Below are 14,058 nucleotides of genomic sequence, written 5' to 3'. Positions count from 1 at the left end.
CAAATCGGAGACCGGGAAGAGGGCGTGTCTAACAATGAGCCACTCTCATTGGTGGGCAGCTATCCTGGTTACCAACCAACAATACACGAGACACATGAGAAAATAGGGAAAATAAATGTGTATTTCCAGTCGTAATGACCCCCCTAAAAACAATAGCGTCTTTACATAAAGTGAGTATTTCGCTACATTTACAAAGGATTTCGGGAGGGGGAGGGTAAAATATTCAAAAGACTTTGAAGGCTGTATTTACTTTTTAAATTATTGTATTTGTTAACAACTTGTCACATGCTAACTCACTAGCTTTCCGTTTGTTATTAGCATCGGCGCTAGCTTGATTTAGAAGCTTGCTAATGTTGTGGATTCCTATGAAGATCATTTATGTGTTTAACTTTAAGCAGTATTGCAAGCAGAAAAGGAACATTAATCATCTAACCGTAACTTGTTAATGTTGAACAGAAATGGTAAGCATTACCGGACGACAACTCCCCGACTGTTACACAAACGAAATGTGGGATTATAATAAATAAAATTGTTACCAACGAGAAAAGCAGACACAAAGACTAACGGGGTCGTTTTGTTCAGATTCTTCGAGGATGTTGTTGTTGCGAACATGAGGTACGTTCTTGTCAGGACAGATGTGAATGTTAACCTTGGAATTTCCCCCTTTCAGCGATGAACGAGTTGTAAAGATGCCTTAAAAACGTTCGCTTTCCTGCAGATTATGGGATAGTTTCTTTAGGTCGGTATCATCCGCAGCACACAATGGAGGTGAGATGAGTTTTATGTAACCACTCATTTTCTCTGTCGCTAACATGTTTTCTTTATTCGAATCAACTGTCAACTCACTTTTTTCTCAACCCCCCCGCTTTACGATCAAGAAAACCTCTGGAATCGGTAGCCAAGAACGACCCCCCCCCCCCCCCCCTACAGATGTTATTTTTCACTAACAAGTATTTTCTATTTCCCTCCTTAAAATATTCATTGCCTTCCTTCTCTCCCTGACAGAAGCTGTAGATTTTGACTTGTAGATCCTAAGTAAGACCCTCCTATTTTCTTCTGTTGCATGATTTCTCATGGTGATGGAACTGGCATGACTTGTGACTGTTCTGACACTGCCAGTGCTTCTTCCACGTTCATTCTGCTCTGTTTCCCAGTATATCATGCTGGTGCTTTTTCTTGTCTGTACCATGTTTATAGTATCATTATTTATTATTTACATATTATTGAATTTGCATTTTTTATTTCATTTTTTTTGGTCATTTCTGTACGGTTTATTGCCGCAAAGATTCATATTTGTGTCTCTATTTGCCTCTAAGACAAGGGTGTCAACTTATTAAAGTGACAATTACAGTTGCATAGAAAACATATGTTTGCTTGTTACTCTAGCATAAATCCTTTTAAATTTTGTTCACTTATTAAAACACACATAACTCCATTAATGAAGGATCAGACTGTCCAAGTGAATAAAGAAAAATAACAAAACTGAGCTAAAAAGAACATGTATTACACATGTAACATTTTACAAAAAAAGGCTGCATACAGCCTTGCATCCAACTGATGGTTTGATGACAACAATTTGTCTGCATACACACAAAAGACAGTAGCTACACATAAATAATATGTAATCAACAAAAAAAAATAATTATTTTAAGAAATTAAAAACTTTTATGCTCTTGCGGGCCACATTAAATGACACGGCGGGCCACAATTTTCCTGTGGGCCTTGAGTTTGACACAGATGCTCTAAGACTTTAAGCTTTTAATTCAGCTTTTACTTACCTTTCTGAACATTTCACTATTAGTGATATGTTTTAACGTTTTTCTACAATAAAGCTTGATTCTATTTTTAAACCAGTCTGAGAGAGCAAAGTTGCATGCATAAATGTTTCAATGCCTATAATTAGGTTTTTTGTGAATACTGGTGTAAAAAAAGTAGCGCCTTTTTTGTGCCATCAGCTGTGAGTTTTTATGACTCTTGATCGTGTGTGGTTTGTTTTATGCATATGTTCCGGCAGAAGACTAAGAAGTGCCAAACGGAGAAACCTGCCTTTGCTGGAGATGACACTCTGGATGAATATTTAATCTCCCTCCAACACAAAAACAGGTGAGGTGTGAGCACAGGCGGACCCAGATGGCCAGATTGGATTTCACAGAGGAGATGATCTTGTTTGACTTTCAGTGGTGTCCAGCAGCTACACTGATTAGTTTGAGTTTTGGCTTTGAAAAATACATTTTTATAGCTGTGAAGTTTATGGACTTTGTTTTGTTTTTTTAAGGAAGTTTAAATGGCTTATTATCTATTAAAATATTTGACTTAAACCCTGTGATTTTTTATTTTACTTCTTCTTTTTAGGTACTGAACAGTTTTCTTTGGTTTTCAGAATCTTAAAGCGCCTCAGAGTAAAAGGCCCCAAAGAGATCGAGTTGGAACGTCTTGAGCAAGGATTTTCAATATATCTTAACGGAGCCAATGCTGAATGTAACAAAAGGCAGCCCAAAAGCCCCCCAAAAAAGCCTGACTCCTCTCTGCATGCACATGCGGCTGGTATGCTGTGTTTAAAAAAATCAATTTCATATCAAACATCCTCTTTTTTTAACTTATGGATGACATTTTAAAGGCTTGTTAGCTACAATTGAATCAAGCTGCATAGTTCTGTCATATGAAACAAATTCAATGCAGCAATTAAAGACCACCTCTTCCTCAGCTTGTGGTTTGCATGCTCTGCTTCTGTGCTCAGTCATTGTGAGTAAATGGAAGTGACAATTATAGCTTGCAGCAATTATTTATTTGCCTGCTTTTTTTTGTCATTTTGCATGTGCTGTGCACCATCTGCATGTGTCTTTCTCCCCTGAGGCAGCAGTCTGCTGTATGCTGCTCATGCTCCTTTCTGTGCTCTGACTCATCTGCAGATGTGTGTAGAAGCGCCCACCAGCTAGCCGGAGCTAGCCGCTTTCCAGATCAGACAAACGGTAAGAGGAGCCAAACCGCCCCAGAAAAGGTTCAGAGGAAAGAATGGGTGCAGGTACAGCCCTCTAATATTACATTCTATGATTTAACAAAGAAAAAAAAAACCAATATGTTTTTTATTTACATAATCTCCCCTTTCCTGTCTTAAGAATTCAGTTGAAATACAAACAGAGGATGGCCCAACTTTGAAATTAACCCCAGAGACGCGCTACTCTGATGATTTTGATCCCTATGAAAGTGTAGACATGGAGGTAGGGTGACGATTTCCACTAAGACGGCGTGTGTGGGTGTTTTAGGGAAGGCATTGTGTGTAAGATGTAGCTGTCTCAACCACTCAGCATCTCTCTATCTTCTCTTGTTTTTCCCATTTTTTTTTTTCTTCTGACGACTGTGATTCTGCACAGAGCTCTAGTCCTCTCTCAAGTCCTCGCTCCCCTCATAGTCCCTGCTGCCAGAGGGACCCCTGCAAGGTTTCACGCTCCAAGCCCGAGAGCCAGGGAGGCCAAGCAAGCCAGGAGCATGCTGAGAAGGTGCTCCTGAACCTTGAGGAAGTGAAGGTAAACGGAATATTACACACAAATATGTGGGGAATTTTCTTATCACATAGGAAATGTAGATATAAGTCATCACAAATTATAACATTGTCAATGTCTGCATATTTGCGTGACTGATGACTCCAGGAATTGAAGCGTTTTTGCCTGTCTGAACTAGGTTTTGCGTCGGAACCTGGAGGTTAGCATGCGACGGAGCAGCAGCGTTTCAGCGGGGGAGGAGTCAGATGAGGAGTGGGTAGAGGAGCAGATTGAGAGAGAGGACAGCACAGAGAGTCTGGATGAGCTTGGGCTCCCCCTTTCCTCCTCCAAGTCCTCCTCTAACTCGGAACCAAGCCGGACTCAGAATCACTTTGACTCAACGAATCTCATCGTTTTGGATTTTGGACCTTCCCCAAAAGGTCCGGCTGGAAACCTGTTTCTTTATTTGCTCTTTTAATAGCAGCTTTTGAACTCAAGTTTAAATTGAATCTTTGATTGAATGGCCTCTGTTTGTAATTACAGGTCATAAAATTGAACATTCTCTTTCTGCAAAAAGGAAAGAAAGCGTTGACACCTTTATACCAGTCAAACCTGTGTTGGTGAAGAGCAAAACTTTAGATAGGCCACCTTCACAAGATGGCTGGGACGGTCAGAGTAAGTTGTACATTTGACTTTTTTTTTTAAATCTAAAGAAAGTTTTCTTTGAACCAGTTTAATGTATTGCCATAAAGAAATAGCTTTTAAAAAATCTGTCTCTCGTTGAGGGCCAAGAAGTCAATTGGAGAGATCCCTGTCAGCCACTAGAAAGGCTTCAGTTGAAGAGCGAGACTCAGAGGAAACGCGGTACATGGTGTGCCAGGCAATACAGAAAGAAAACGCTTCAATCCAGAACGCTGAGCTCTTCAGTCACGGCATGGTCTGTTTGACCCCCCTATATTTAATTTGCCTTTCCTAAAGATTGTACATTTACTGTGACACCATGATGCCGTTCTTCTGTATCCAGTTTTACTCTGTGTTTGCTTTTGTTTTCAGTTTGGGCTTGATTTTAAGCGTCTATGTGCTAACCTCTTTTGCTGTCTATTTGTTACCGTTTCATCCAGACTCGGGGACACCAGATGATGGATGGCTTGAAGCCCGACATCAAACACGACAAAGATGAAAACAATGTCACAGTGGCAATGCAACGCATAACGCTCATGGCTCCCAGGTAAGACAGCAGTTCAGTAAAAATGTTGTAGGTGTCAACTCAGTTACTTTAAATAATGATTGTTGCTGCTCCAGGGCTCAGCCATCACCCAGCTGACAAAACTAACAAGCTCACAGTGTCAAACATTTTGTTTAGGCAACAACAGACGCTGTTAAAAGCCCTGGAGAAGCTCGAAGCCGGACCTAGCCACAATATTTCTCACAATGTTAGAACAGATCACAGCAAGCAGACTGTGAGTCAGCAACACGTCTCGCAGATCAGAGTGAATAATCCTGATGATGCCTCGTTACACCAACTGTGGTTTGGTGTTGCAGAGAGGGCAGTCGCCAGCAGAGGTCACCCCTGCGTTGTACGTTACCATGGAGATCCTGTCAAACTGGGGAAACTTGCTCCAGGTGGGGCTGACCGAGGTGCAGTTTTTCTGCCGCAGAAACAAGAAGATCTACGTTTCCCCTCATGACCTAGATGTCAGGAATGCCGACTTCCCAGGGAACCTGGGTGCCCTCGTCAACGGAAAAATGAAGGTGGACATTGTTCCGCATAAAATTAAATAGTTGCTCATTCTACAAGCTTGCTAGTTACACTGGTTCTCCCCAAATTGGGGTTAAATCTCTGCTTACTTCCTGTTAAAAATAGGAGGATGATGATGATAGGATGATTGAACAAACTTATGCTTTTCAACCTGACTACAAATACATTGCTTGTTAACAGTACCTTACTCCTTTCTTATTGTCGTTTTTGGACAGACCACTAAAGAGCGCTACATGTGGACGTGCCCTTTCCACCCTCCAATCCAGCTTTATTTCATCATCAGAAACATGGAGCGCTCTCTGGATTTTGGAATATCTTGTATCAAAATCTGGAATTACAACAGAAGCCTCAAAGTATGTGCTTTGTAACCAGTTTGGGGGTTTACTCTGAATTATTTTCTAAATCTAATGTCAAATGAATATTTATGGTGTCTTTATCGAGTGCGAGTTTTGTTTTCAGCAGGCTCCACTAGCTTTCGTGTGGTTGTTGTTGTTGGGGTGACTGACGGTTACGTGAGAGAAGTGCCCGTCTTCAAGCTGTGGTTGGCTGAGCCGACAGTCACTCCATCCAAATGTGGAACACTGAGAGATTAGCCAGAGGATTAGTGCGGATTGGGCTTCTGTCTTTGAGCAGTTTCTGCTCATAAAGGGGGTACAAAACCTTCATTATAATATTTTGTAGCTTCACTAATGTCCCCTCTAGTTATACCTGTTTGTGATTTAATATCATCGAGGTCTTAAGCTTGTGAGGTAAGTAAATTCAGACAGGGCAGATTTATTTTGTAATAGCACCACTTATTGCTAGCCTAGTACGTTTGATAGGATATGTAGTAATAATAAAGGGTTCTTGAAATGCCTTACAGTTTTCTATCAATACTGAAACTTTCAAGTTTTCCTCTTTATGTTTTAGGCTTTGTGGAGATGATTTGCTTCATTTTGACCTGTTTCTAATACATTTGTAGGTGTTAAGCATTTCTTTAAGTTCAAAACGCAGATCAGTCAAGGTTGTGTATGTTTCAGGACCTCGACATAGGAGCACGCCATGTAAAGCTTTACCTGAACAGCACCCTGGTGTTTGAAGGTGAGCTGGAGAAGGGCTGCGGCAGTCAAGTCTTTGACTACAGCACCACAATCAACCTTCAAGATTCCCAGATCCCAGAGTCGTCCTTCTCCACCCCTGTGTGTTCTGGGCACAATTTGAGAGGAGCAACTCCCCATCACTATGACGACAAGAAGGGGGCAGAGAGCGGCAGAATGCAGCGATACAGAAGTTCAGTAGCATCGTCAGATGCACCAAGCCAAATTTTGGTAGACATGCAAGAAAAAGCCCACACCCCTCTGCTGCCCCTCATCCCATCAGCCACTTCTTCTTGGCGTTCCTCCACACAGAAGAACTCTTTTGACCTTGCTTCATTGGAAGAGTCTCATTGTCTTAGGCAGCAGGTAGAGCAGCTGCTTCCTCTTGACCAGACGGTCACCACTCAGCCATCCTCCTCAAGGGTTGCCTCCCAGTGGCTGCAGCCTCTAAGCAGAGGTGCCCCAGAGGGCTCTGAAACCAGCAGGGAGAAGCCTCTGTGGCTGGTACCTCAGCACTCTGGCGAATCCAAACCACCAGCAGCCTCATCGTCTTCAATGCTACCAGAGCTGCCTTGTAACCCGGGCCGAGTGTGCCGGGGAGTAGACAGGACAGCAAACGGGGGTCAGAAAAAGACTGGTTCTTTGGACTTGAGTGCGAACCTGCTGGAGGAGTTTTTGGAGCCAAAGGCAGAAAGACCCGTCAGTGGACGCAGAAGCTCCTTCAGAAGTCCTTCAGTAGTTGGAGTGCAGGCAGAAGAGCAGCATCAGAGGGCTGCTGCCGGGACAAACACAGGTGTGTGGGGTTTTCTCCTTCCATTTGCATTTTTTCTGTTTTTCTCATAAATACCAACTAACCTAGCTGCTCACAAAGTAAAACACTCTTAAATACATTTTTAAAATAATGAATTTTAAATAAACCTTTATTGGTCTAAAGTTTAGAATTATTCATCAAGCCTTTTCAGCTTTACTTTATTAATCTTGTATTTTGACGTGAATTACAGACTTTTCGGACTGTGGATTAGGACCGTTTGACAGACTTAATGCAGTTGTTTATTTTTAGTATTTTTGTTTGTTTTATGTTCATAAGCAAATGCTCTGGTTGAGCATAAACAGAAATAAACACTTTAGGGTTTGCATTTAGTTTGATTTGTGTCTATATCGCAGAGTCTGGTATTTATGCCTTAGAAGATCCGATGTCTCTGGTGAACCCGGACAGGAGACAGAGCAGCTCCCGGGCCCAGCTGCACAGCCATCAGGATGACACCCTCAGGGAGTCCTGGGATTCTCTCATAAAGTTTAACCAGTGTCAGCGAGGACGAATCTCCAACATGAGCTTTGAAGGTGACATCCTCGATGAATTCCTTCAGTATAAGAGACTGGATACCCCCACAGTCCAGAATAACCTTTCTACAGCTCCCAGAAGCCCGCTGACTTCCCTGACCTCTCAGGGTCTAACATCTGAAGTGTCTGAAGATGATCCATCTGTGGAGCGAGAAGACGAATTTGAGATCCCTGTGCTCCCACAAGGACAAAAGTTGGTTATAAACATTCTGTCCACATGGGGAGATCGCCATTATGTAGGTCTCAATGGCATTGAAGTGTTTAGCTCTTCTGGGAAGCCCCTTCGCCCTGTACATATCCACGCTAACCCCCCAGACATCAACATTCTGCCCGCGTACGGCAAGGATCCACGGGTGGTCACCAACTTAATCGACGGTGTTAATCGCACCCAGGACGACATGCACCTTTGGTTAGCGCCCTTTACCCCTGGTCGCAATCACAGCATCTTCATGGACTTTGGAGGCGTGTGTCAGATTGCTATGATTCGTATCTGGAACTACAACAAGTCCCGCATTCACTCATTCCGCGGTGTGAGAGAAGTGGAGATGCTGCTAGATGGAAGATGCATCTTCAGAGAAGAAATCGCCAAGGCATCCGGAACGCTCTGCGGAGGTATCTGAGCAGAAGGCTTCATAAAATGTACACTTGTGTCACTTTAGTGCAACCTTCCCTCATTCTGGTGTCACTTTAGAATTGGATCAGTTTGGAGACACCATCCTGTTCACCACTGATGATGAGATCTTGGAAGCCATGTCTCGTTATGATGAAACCTTCCTCGGTGAATTTGAGGGTCATCAGAGTTTGGCATCTGAGGAGGAGCTGCAGAGGCCGCGCACCGCTGATGGCGAAGGAGAAGAGAGGCCGTTCACACAGGCTGGCTTCAGAGAGGAAGACCTCTGTGTAAGAAGAGTTCACCAATGACTTGATTTTATAACTTGGAAACAAATAATTTTTGTATATTTAAAGATTCATGAAAGCTAAAGGATTTCAACATGGACAAAGAATTGCACATTTGAACATTTAAAAAAAGAAGAAAACACTAATATTAGAAGCTTAATTATGTGAACTTTTGTTCTTTTAGTTAAAACATCCACTGAAGTTACCCTTAAGCAATTATGAGGAGAACGTGGAGCATATTCCTGGGATGTACACTGGAAAGTGTGAGTCAACTGATCTTTCTCTTAAAGACCCACTCTGAAGAAAATTACGGTATGTTTTTGGTGTTTTTGATGACTGAGGAGACTTATAAAGAAAATTCAGCTTAAAATGCATTTCTGAGGGTTTCTTTATCTGGATTGTTGTGAATCAAAAACAGACAAAAAAAAATTCTGGTTTGAAAAAAAGCTTATTTGTGACAGAAAATACGCTGGGCAGGCCACAAGATCCCTGCTCTGAGATCTCAGCAACAGGAAGGGAGGGCGGGGTTCTTCAGTGCCAGCAGTCCCACCCATAATTCAATGGCGAATTTCTGAATAAATCTTGTGGCTCTGCAGAAACTATATCCTAGAAAACAACCGTTTTTTTAACAATTTTATTTTGGTTAAAATGGAATAATCATAAAAGACCACTGTGAACGCTTTGAACTGTTTTGCATCACTGTTTTTGTTGTCAATAAAATGTGTTTCTTTTGTCCTTTTAGGCCTTAGAGTAGAGTTGGTGATGACATGGGGAGACTCCCATTATGTGGGCCTCACAGGCCTGGAAATAGTGGGGAAAAGTGGTGACAGTTTACCTTTAGATCTTGGCATGATGGCTGCCTCCCCGAGGGACCTCAACGACCTAGAGGAGTATGAAAATGACCTGCGAACCCTTGATAAGTATGTCTGACCGAGTCCAAATGTACAGTACTGAAGGGACTAGTCTTTAAAAACCCGTTTTGTTCTTCAGGCTAATTGACGGCCACAACGTCACCACAGACGACGAGCACATGTGGCTGATTCCTTTCTCCTATGGAGAGCCCCACATTTTGAGCATCACCTTCACCAAACCCCAGGTTATAGCTGGCCTCCGGATCTGGAACTACAACAAGTCTCCTGAGGATTCATACAGAGGGGTAAGCTATCACTCAAATGTCCAAATTCAAACACAAGCTTGGTTAGCACGCATAGTTCTTCTGTTTTAGAGGGAATAAACGAATGCAGCTCTTTGTCATCAAGTAAGTGTAAAAATCTCTGTGTTCAGGTGAAAGTCGTCCATTTGTTTTTGGACGATGTTGCGATCTCTCCCGTGGAAGGATTCCTCATCAGGAAAGGACCCGGCAACTGTCACTTTGATTTTGCCCAGGAGATCCTCTTTATCAACTTCCTTCAGACGCCAACAGATAATAAGAAGAACAAAGAATCTCACAGGTATGAGGTAGAAGATCCACACAAACCTCTCTTTTAAACCAAACCGGAGAAGATTTTATTAAATATGTTTAATGTTTATACTTTAGAGTAAGTTCCAAGAAGCAGGAACTGGCCAGCATGGATTATGAAGCTCCCATCATGCCTTGTGGATGTATCCTTTTTTACACTAATTTAGCATTTTGGTTTAGATAGTTTTACTTTCATACCATCTACTTTCTATTCAGCTTCTATTTCTGTAAAAATAGAAATGGAAAAAAACCATAAAGGTATTCTGATATACCTTATAACCAGCAAAGGCAAGGCTAGATTTAGTTTTCCTCTTCAAAATTTAGAAAGGTTGTCACAGAGGTTAGCAAACTTAAACCTAAACAACTAAAGTTTGATCAAATACTGGCACATAAGTTTTAAGGAAGGAAAAGTTTTCTAAAGAAGAAGACATTTGATGTGAAGAAAATTACTTACATCTACAGTTTTATACAAAGAAGTTGTTTTACTTTTTCTTTCTTTTTTTTGTTCATTTTTCCTCATTGACTGAGTTTGTCTATTCGTGTTTAGTTGTTTCAGTTATACCGTAATTTCCGGACCATAGAGCGCACCTAATTATATGCCGCACCCATTACATTGTTAAAGGATAAACCATTTTGTACATACTTGAGCCGCACCTGTCTATAAGCCCCATGTGCCCACATTGAAACATGTGTTGTAGAGTGAGGATGTGTATGTGCTGAAACCGCGCGTGTGTGTAAGAAAGAGGAGGGAGCACATGCAGCGCAAGGATGGTGGATTTTTTCACACTGCTTTTAACTTTAAAGCTGCGTCATATGCATTTCTTCTTGCATTTTCCATAATAAGGGTCTGTCCGTGCTATTCATTCACAGAGCAGGAATTTACATTAAACTTGTGTCTTCCTCGACACATATACCGCAATCCCCCTGTCTCACTCTTACCCTTTCTGATCGAGCGCCCCTAGTGGTCATTAGAAAAAATGCATTAAAAAAAAAAGAAAGAAAGAAAAAAAATGCATAAATTAGCCGCATCATTGAATAAGCCGCAGGGTTGAAAGCGTGTGACAAAAGTAGCGGCTTATCATCTGGAAATTACGGTAATTAACTCTTTCTGGGTCAAGTGATCTCTTTATGCTAGACGAGTGAGTTTGGAACAGTTCTTAGAACTTAAAAACATAAGAAAATAGACCTTTTTTTCTAGACTTTTCAATAGAGTTATCTTAACATCCACCACTTTTGCAGCACTTAGAGAAAATGCTGCAAAATGCTGCAAAAAGAAGAAAGAGGTTTGATTTTTTTCTTTCTGTTCATTCTTTAACATCACCTATCAGTCATATTTCAGCTGCAGCTTTTAACCACCTGGGGAGATCCCTACTACATTGGTCTGAACGGCCTGGAGTTTTATGACCAGAACCACGAGAAGATCAACCTCTCTGAAAACAGTATCCTTTTGTTGGAGCCATTTAGACTTATGGTTACACCTCTTGCATTTGTGATGTGCCACTCAAACTCTGCGTGGTCACAGGATTCTTTCAAACCGGCTGTCAGTTGGGGCTTATGCCAGCATTTTGGAATTATTCATGGTTCATTGTTCTCCATCGCTCCTCAACATTTTGTCCACCAGACATCGCAGCATTTCCAGACAGTGTGAATGTGTTGGACAACATCAGCGGTGATGTAAGGACTCCTGAAAAATTAATAGATGGAGTCAACAACACACACGACGGCAGACATATGTGGTTAGCGCCCGTGTTGCCAGGATTGGTGAGCAAGAAGATTTATTTTTTATTTTTTTATCCTGGTTTGCATTTACGCAGAGTTTTAACATGTTTGTGATGCAGGTGAACCGTGTCTACATTATCTTCGATCAGCCCGTAACCGTTTCCATGATCAAGCTGTGGAACTATTCAAAGACACCTCAGAGAGGAGTTAAAGAGTTTGGGGTAAGCTTTTTGGTGACATTTGAAATTCTTTGTTTGCATTTGGATTTCAAACCCCATGACCGTCTGTGCATAGCTACTAGTGGACGACCTCTTGGTCTATAATGGCATCTTGGAATGCGTAAGCCCCCGAGCACAGGGAATCCTGCCCACCTGTGATCCAGTGGTCCCGTACCACACCATCTTATTCACAGACGATACTTACATCGCTCATCGCGAGAGAAACACGGTCATCAGGTACGCCAGCTTTTTCCCTCACCAATTACCTCTTTTTTTCAGATCTGCTTAAAACTAGCCCATATGAAAAAGAAAGTGTAAAAAAGAGCTGTCAAGCTCCAATAATTCAGTAGTTTTGAACAACTATTCTTCACTTCAGCCTTCGTGGCAGCAGACACCACCGACAGTGAGTAACAGAGCTCAGAAAGTTCCATGTTAGCACCTCCCTGTGGTCAATCCCTGTAAAGATCCCACGTCCTCAGATTCCCCCTACAGTTCCACTCCCTCCTTTCCACGTGTCCGATTTGTGCTCGTTCCTCTTCTCCCCCGTGTATTTTATTTTAGAGCTTCAAGTGTCTATATCTATGTTGTGCAGGGAAAAACAACAAAAACATTGACCTGAAAATGCCCGCCATGTTCTTGTTCTTGCTGCGCAGTAATCACGTGGAGGACCAGGACGTGAAGATGACCAACGAGAATCAGATTGTTCATCACAGCAAGAAAAAGCAAACGGCAGATCCAGGTGATTTAGCAGAACGACTGCTTTTGTATACAACTGTATAAAACTCTGGTTTTACATGTCAACATCAAAACCTGTGTGGTCTTCTTCGCCTCAGCTCTCCGGCCTAAAACCTGCATGACCGATGGTGGAAAACATGGAAAGAGGAGGTACTAACTGACGAGTCAACACAGAAAAAGGCAGAATTACTTTAAAAAGCGGGGCCTTTGGCAGTGAAACAACCAGCAGCCACCTTACCAGGTCTCATAATGGCAACATAAGTGGACGGAGCATGGACACTCACAGGGACTCCACTTTATTTTTGGATTTCTTCTATCTTTTGCTTTCAAAAGACTCACAGGTTTTACCCTGACCACGTACTGTATCATACCTGTTATCCCCTTCCCACAGTGCCAGGAGAACACAAGATGCTGTGTTTTACCAGCCCTTTAATTGTGCCTAAACTCAACACTACATGTGGCTGCTTTGTGTGAATCTTATTCTGCTACACTAATGCTGCTTCTGACATAATGCTCAAAGATCTGATAAATATATTCACGTCAGGATGTTGGTAATTGTGTTTTGTATCCACCTAAGAGCTGAGCGCATCCTCATATATTCTAAATAATAAAAAGCCAGATGTAAAGCTATGCAGCCACCCATTTCTATCCATAAATGATTTCAAAATCGAGATGTTGGAAACTTACATTTATACAAATAATTATGATAAATAATAGGTACATCATTTAGTGCGTTCAACTTATAAGAAAAACTAAAGTTATGCAAACATTTGTCCGATTGAGACCATAGTTGACCAAAAAAATTAGAAAAATTAGAAATTACACATTTTTTCTAAGTAAAAAAGTACTGCAATCCTTTATCAAAGATGCGGTTTTGTGGATTTTTGGAGGCAAACATAGATGCAGAGCTTTACAATGATTTAAAAAAAAAAGTATATGAAATGGATAGCAAGCAGCATCTGTTATGCAAATACTGTTCGATTACCTCAAGATGAAAAGTATGCCGTTTAAAAGGGAAATATATATTCCACTTAGTGCTTAGATCGTATTGTACCTTTCTTTAGTCAATATTTAAAGACGTTGCATGGAAGTGTCCTCAATAATAGTTCAGTTTGAAGAAGTTTGTACTGTTTGTTAAACCCCAGTACCAACGACTTTTGCACTCTGTACTCCTGAGAGTAACTGTACATGAAATGCAGTTGTATGTATTTAATTTCAGAACAGCAGCGATGCCCATTACTGTGTATGTCAGTTCTGCTGTTTGGAACAGTTGATTTTGATTTGAATATTTATTTTTCTAATCTTATAAGTGTATTTGATGTTAGTTTATTGAAATGAATAAACTTTGAAAATTATTTATCTTCTTTATTCTTGA

General features: G+C 41.4%; 1 protein-coding gene across 3 annotated transcripts; it reads left to right on the top strand.

The window, feature by feature from the left end:
• The first annotated feature begins 23 nt into the window (after positions 1–23).
• Positions 24–14,038, top strand: kiaa0556 (KIAA0556 ortholog). 3 transcript variants are annotated; one of them, XM_020712243.2, is made up of 30 exons: positions 24–170; positions 671–768; positions 1,006–1,035; positions 2,015–2,103; positions 2,381–2,544; positions 2,910–3,022; positions 3,117–3,218; positions 3,372–3,524; positions 3,679–3,919; positions 4,023–4,154; positions 4,265–4,416; positions 4,601–4,707; positions 4,843–4,939; positions 5,022–5,231; positions 5,454–5,591; positions 6,258–7,107; positions 7,479–8,267; positions 8,347–8,555; positions 8,737–8,815; positions 9,295–9,472; positions 9,543–9,708; positions 9,837–10,003; positions 10,090–10,154; positions 11,340–11,450; positions 11,633–11,772; positions 11,850–11,951; positions 12,025–12,185; positions 12,325–12,351; positions 12,602–12,687; positions 12,782–14,038. In XM_020712243.2, exons 7-30 carry the CDS (start codon positions 3,213–3,215, stop codon positions 12,838–12,840), a joined length of 4,425 nt encoding a protein of 1,474 aa, XP_020567902.1. In that variant the 5' UTR covers positions 24–170; positions 671–768; positions 1,006–1,035; positions 2,015–2,103; positions 2,381–2,544; positions 2,910–3,022; positions 3,117–3,212; the 3' UTR covers positions 12,841–14,038. The 3 variants fall into 3 exon arrangements, with proteins under 3 accessions (XP_020567902.1, XP_011486488.2, XP_023805025.1); XM_011488186.3 differs by lacking the exon at positions 1,006–1,035; XM_023949257.1 differs by lacking the exons at positions 1,006–1,035; positions 12,325–12,351.
• The last annotated feature ends 20 nt before the right edge of the window (positions 14,039–14,058 follow it).

This window comes from Oryzias latipes, chromosome 19 (genome assembly GCF_002234675.1).
Source record: "Oryzias latipes chromosome 19, ASM223467v1".
Taxonomy (NCBI): Eukaryota; Metazoa; Chordata; class Actinopteri; order Beloniformes; family Adrianichthyidae; genus Oryzias; species Oryzias latipes.
This window is presented reverse-complemented; position numbering and strand designations above follow the sequence as displayed.

Bases quoted from the DNA above. Each gene is read 5' to 3' on its own strand.
- kiaa0556 (XM_011488186.3), top strand. The intron at 4,417-4,600 runs GTCTGTTTGACC...CGTTTCATCCAG, and splicing joins AGCTCTTCAGTCACGGCATG to ACTCGGGGACACCAGATGAT. The intron at 4,940-5,021 runs GTGAGTCAGCAA...TTGGTGTTGCAG, and splicing joins CAGATCACAGCAAGCAGACT to AGAGGGCAGTCGCCAGCAGA.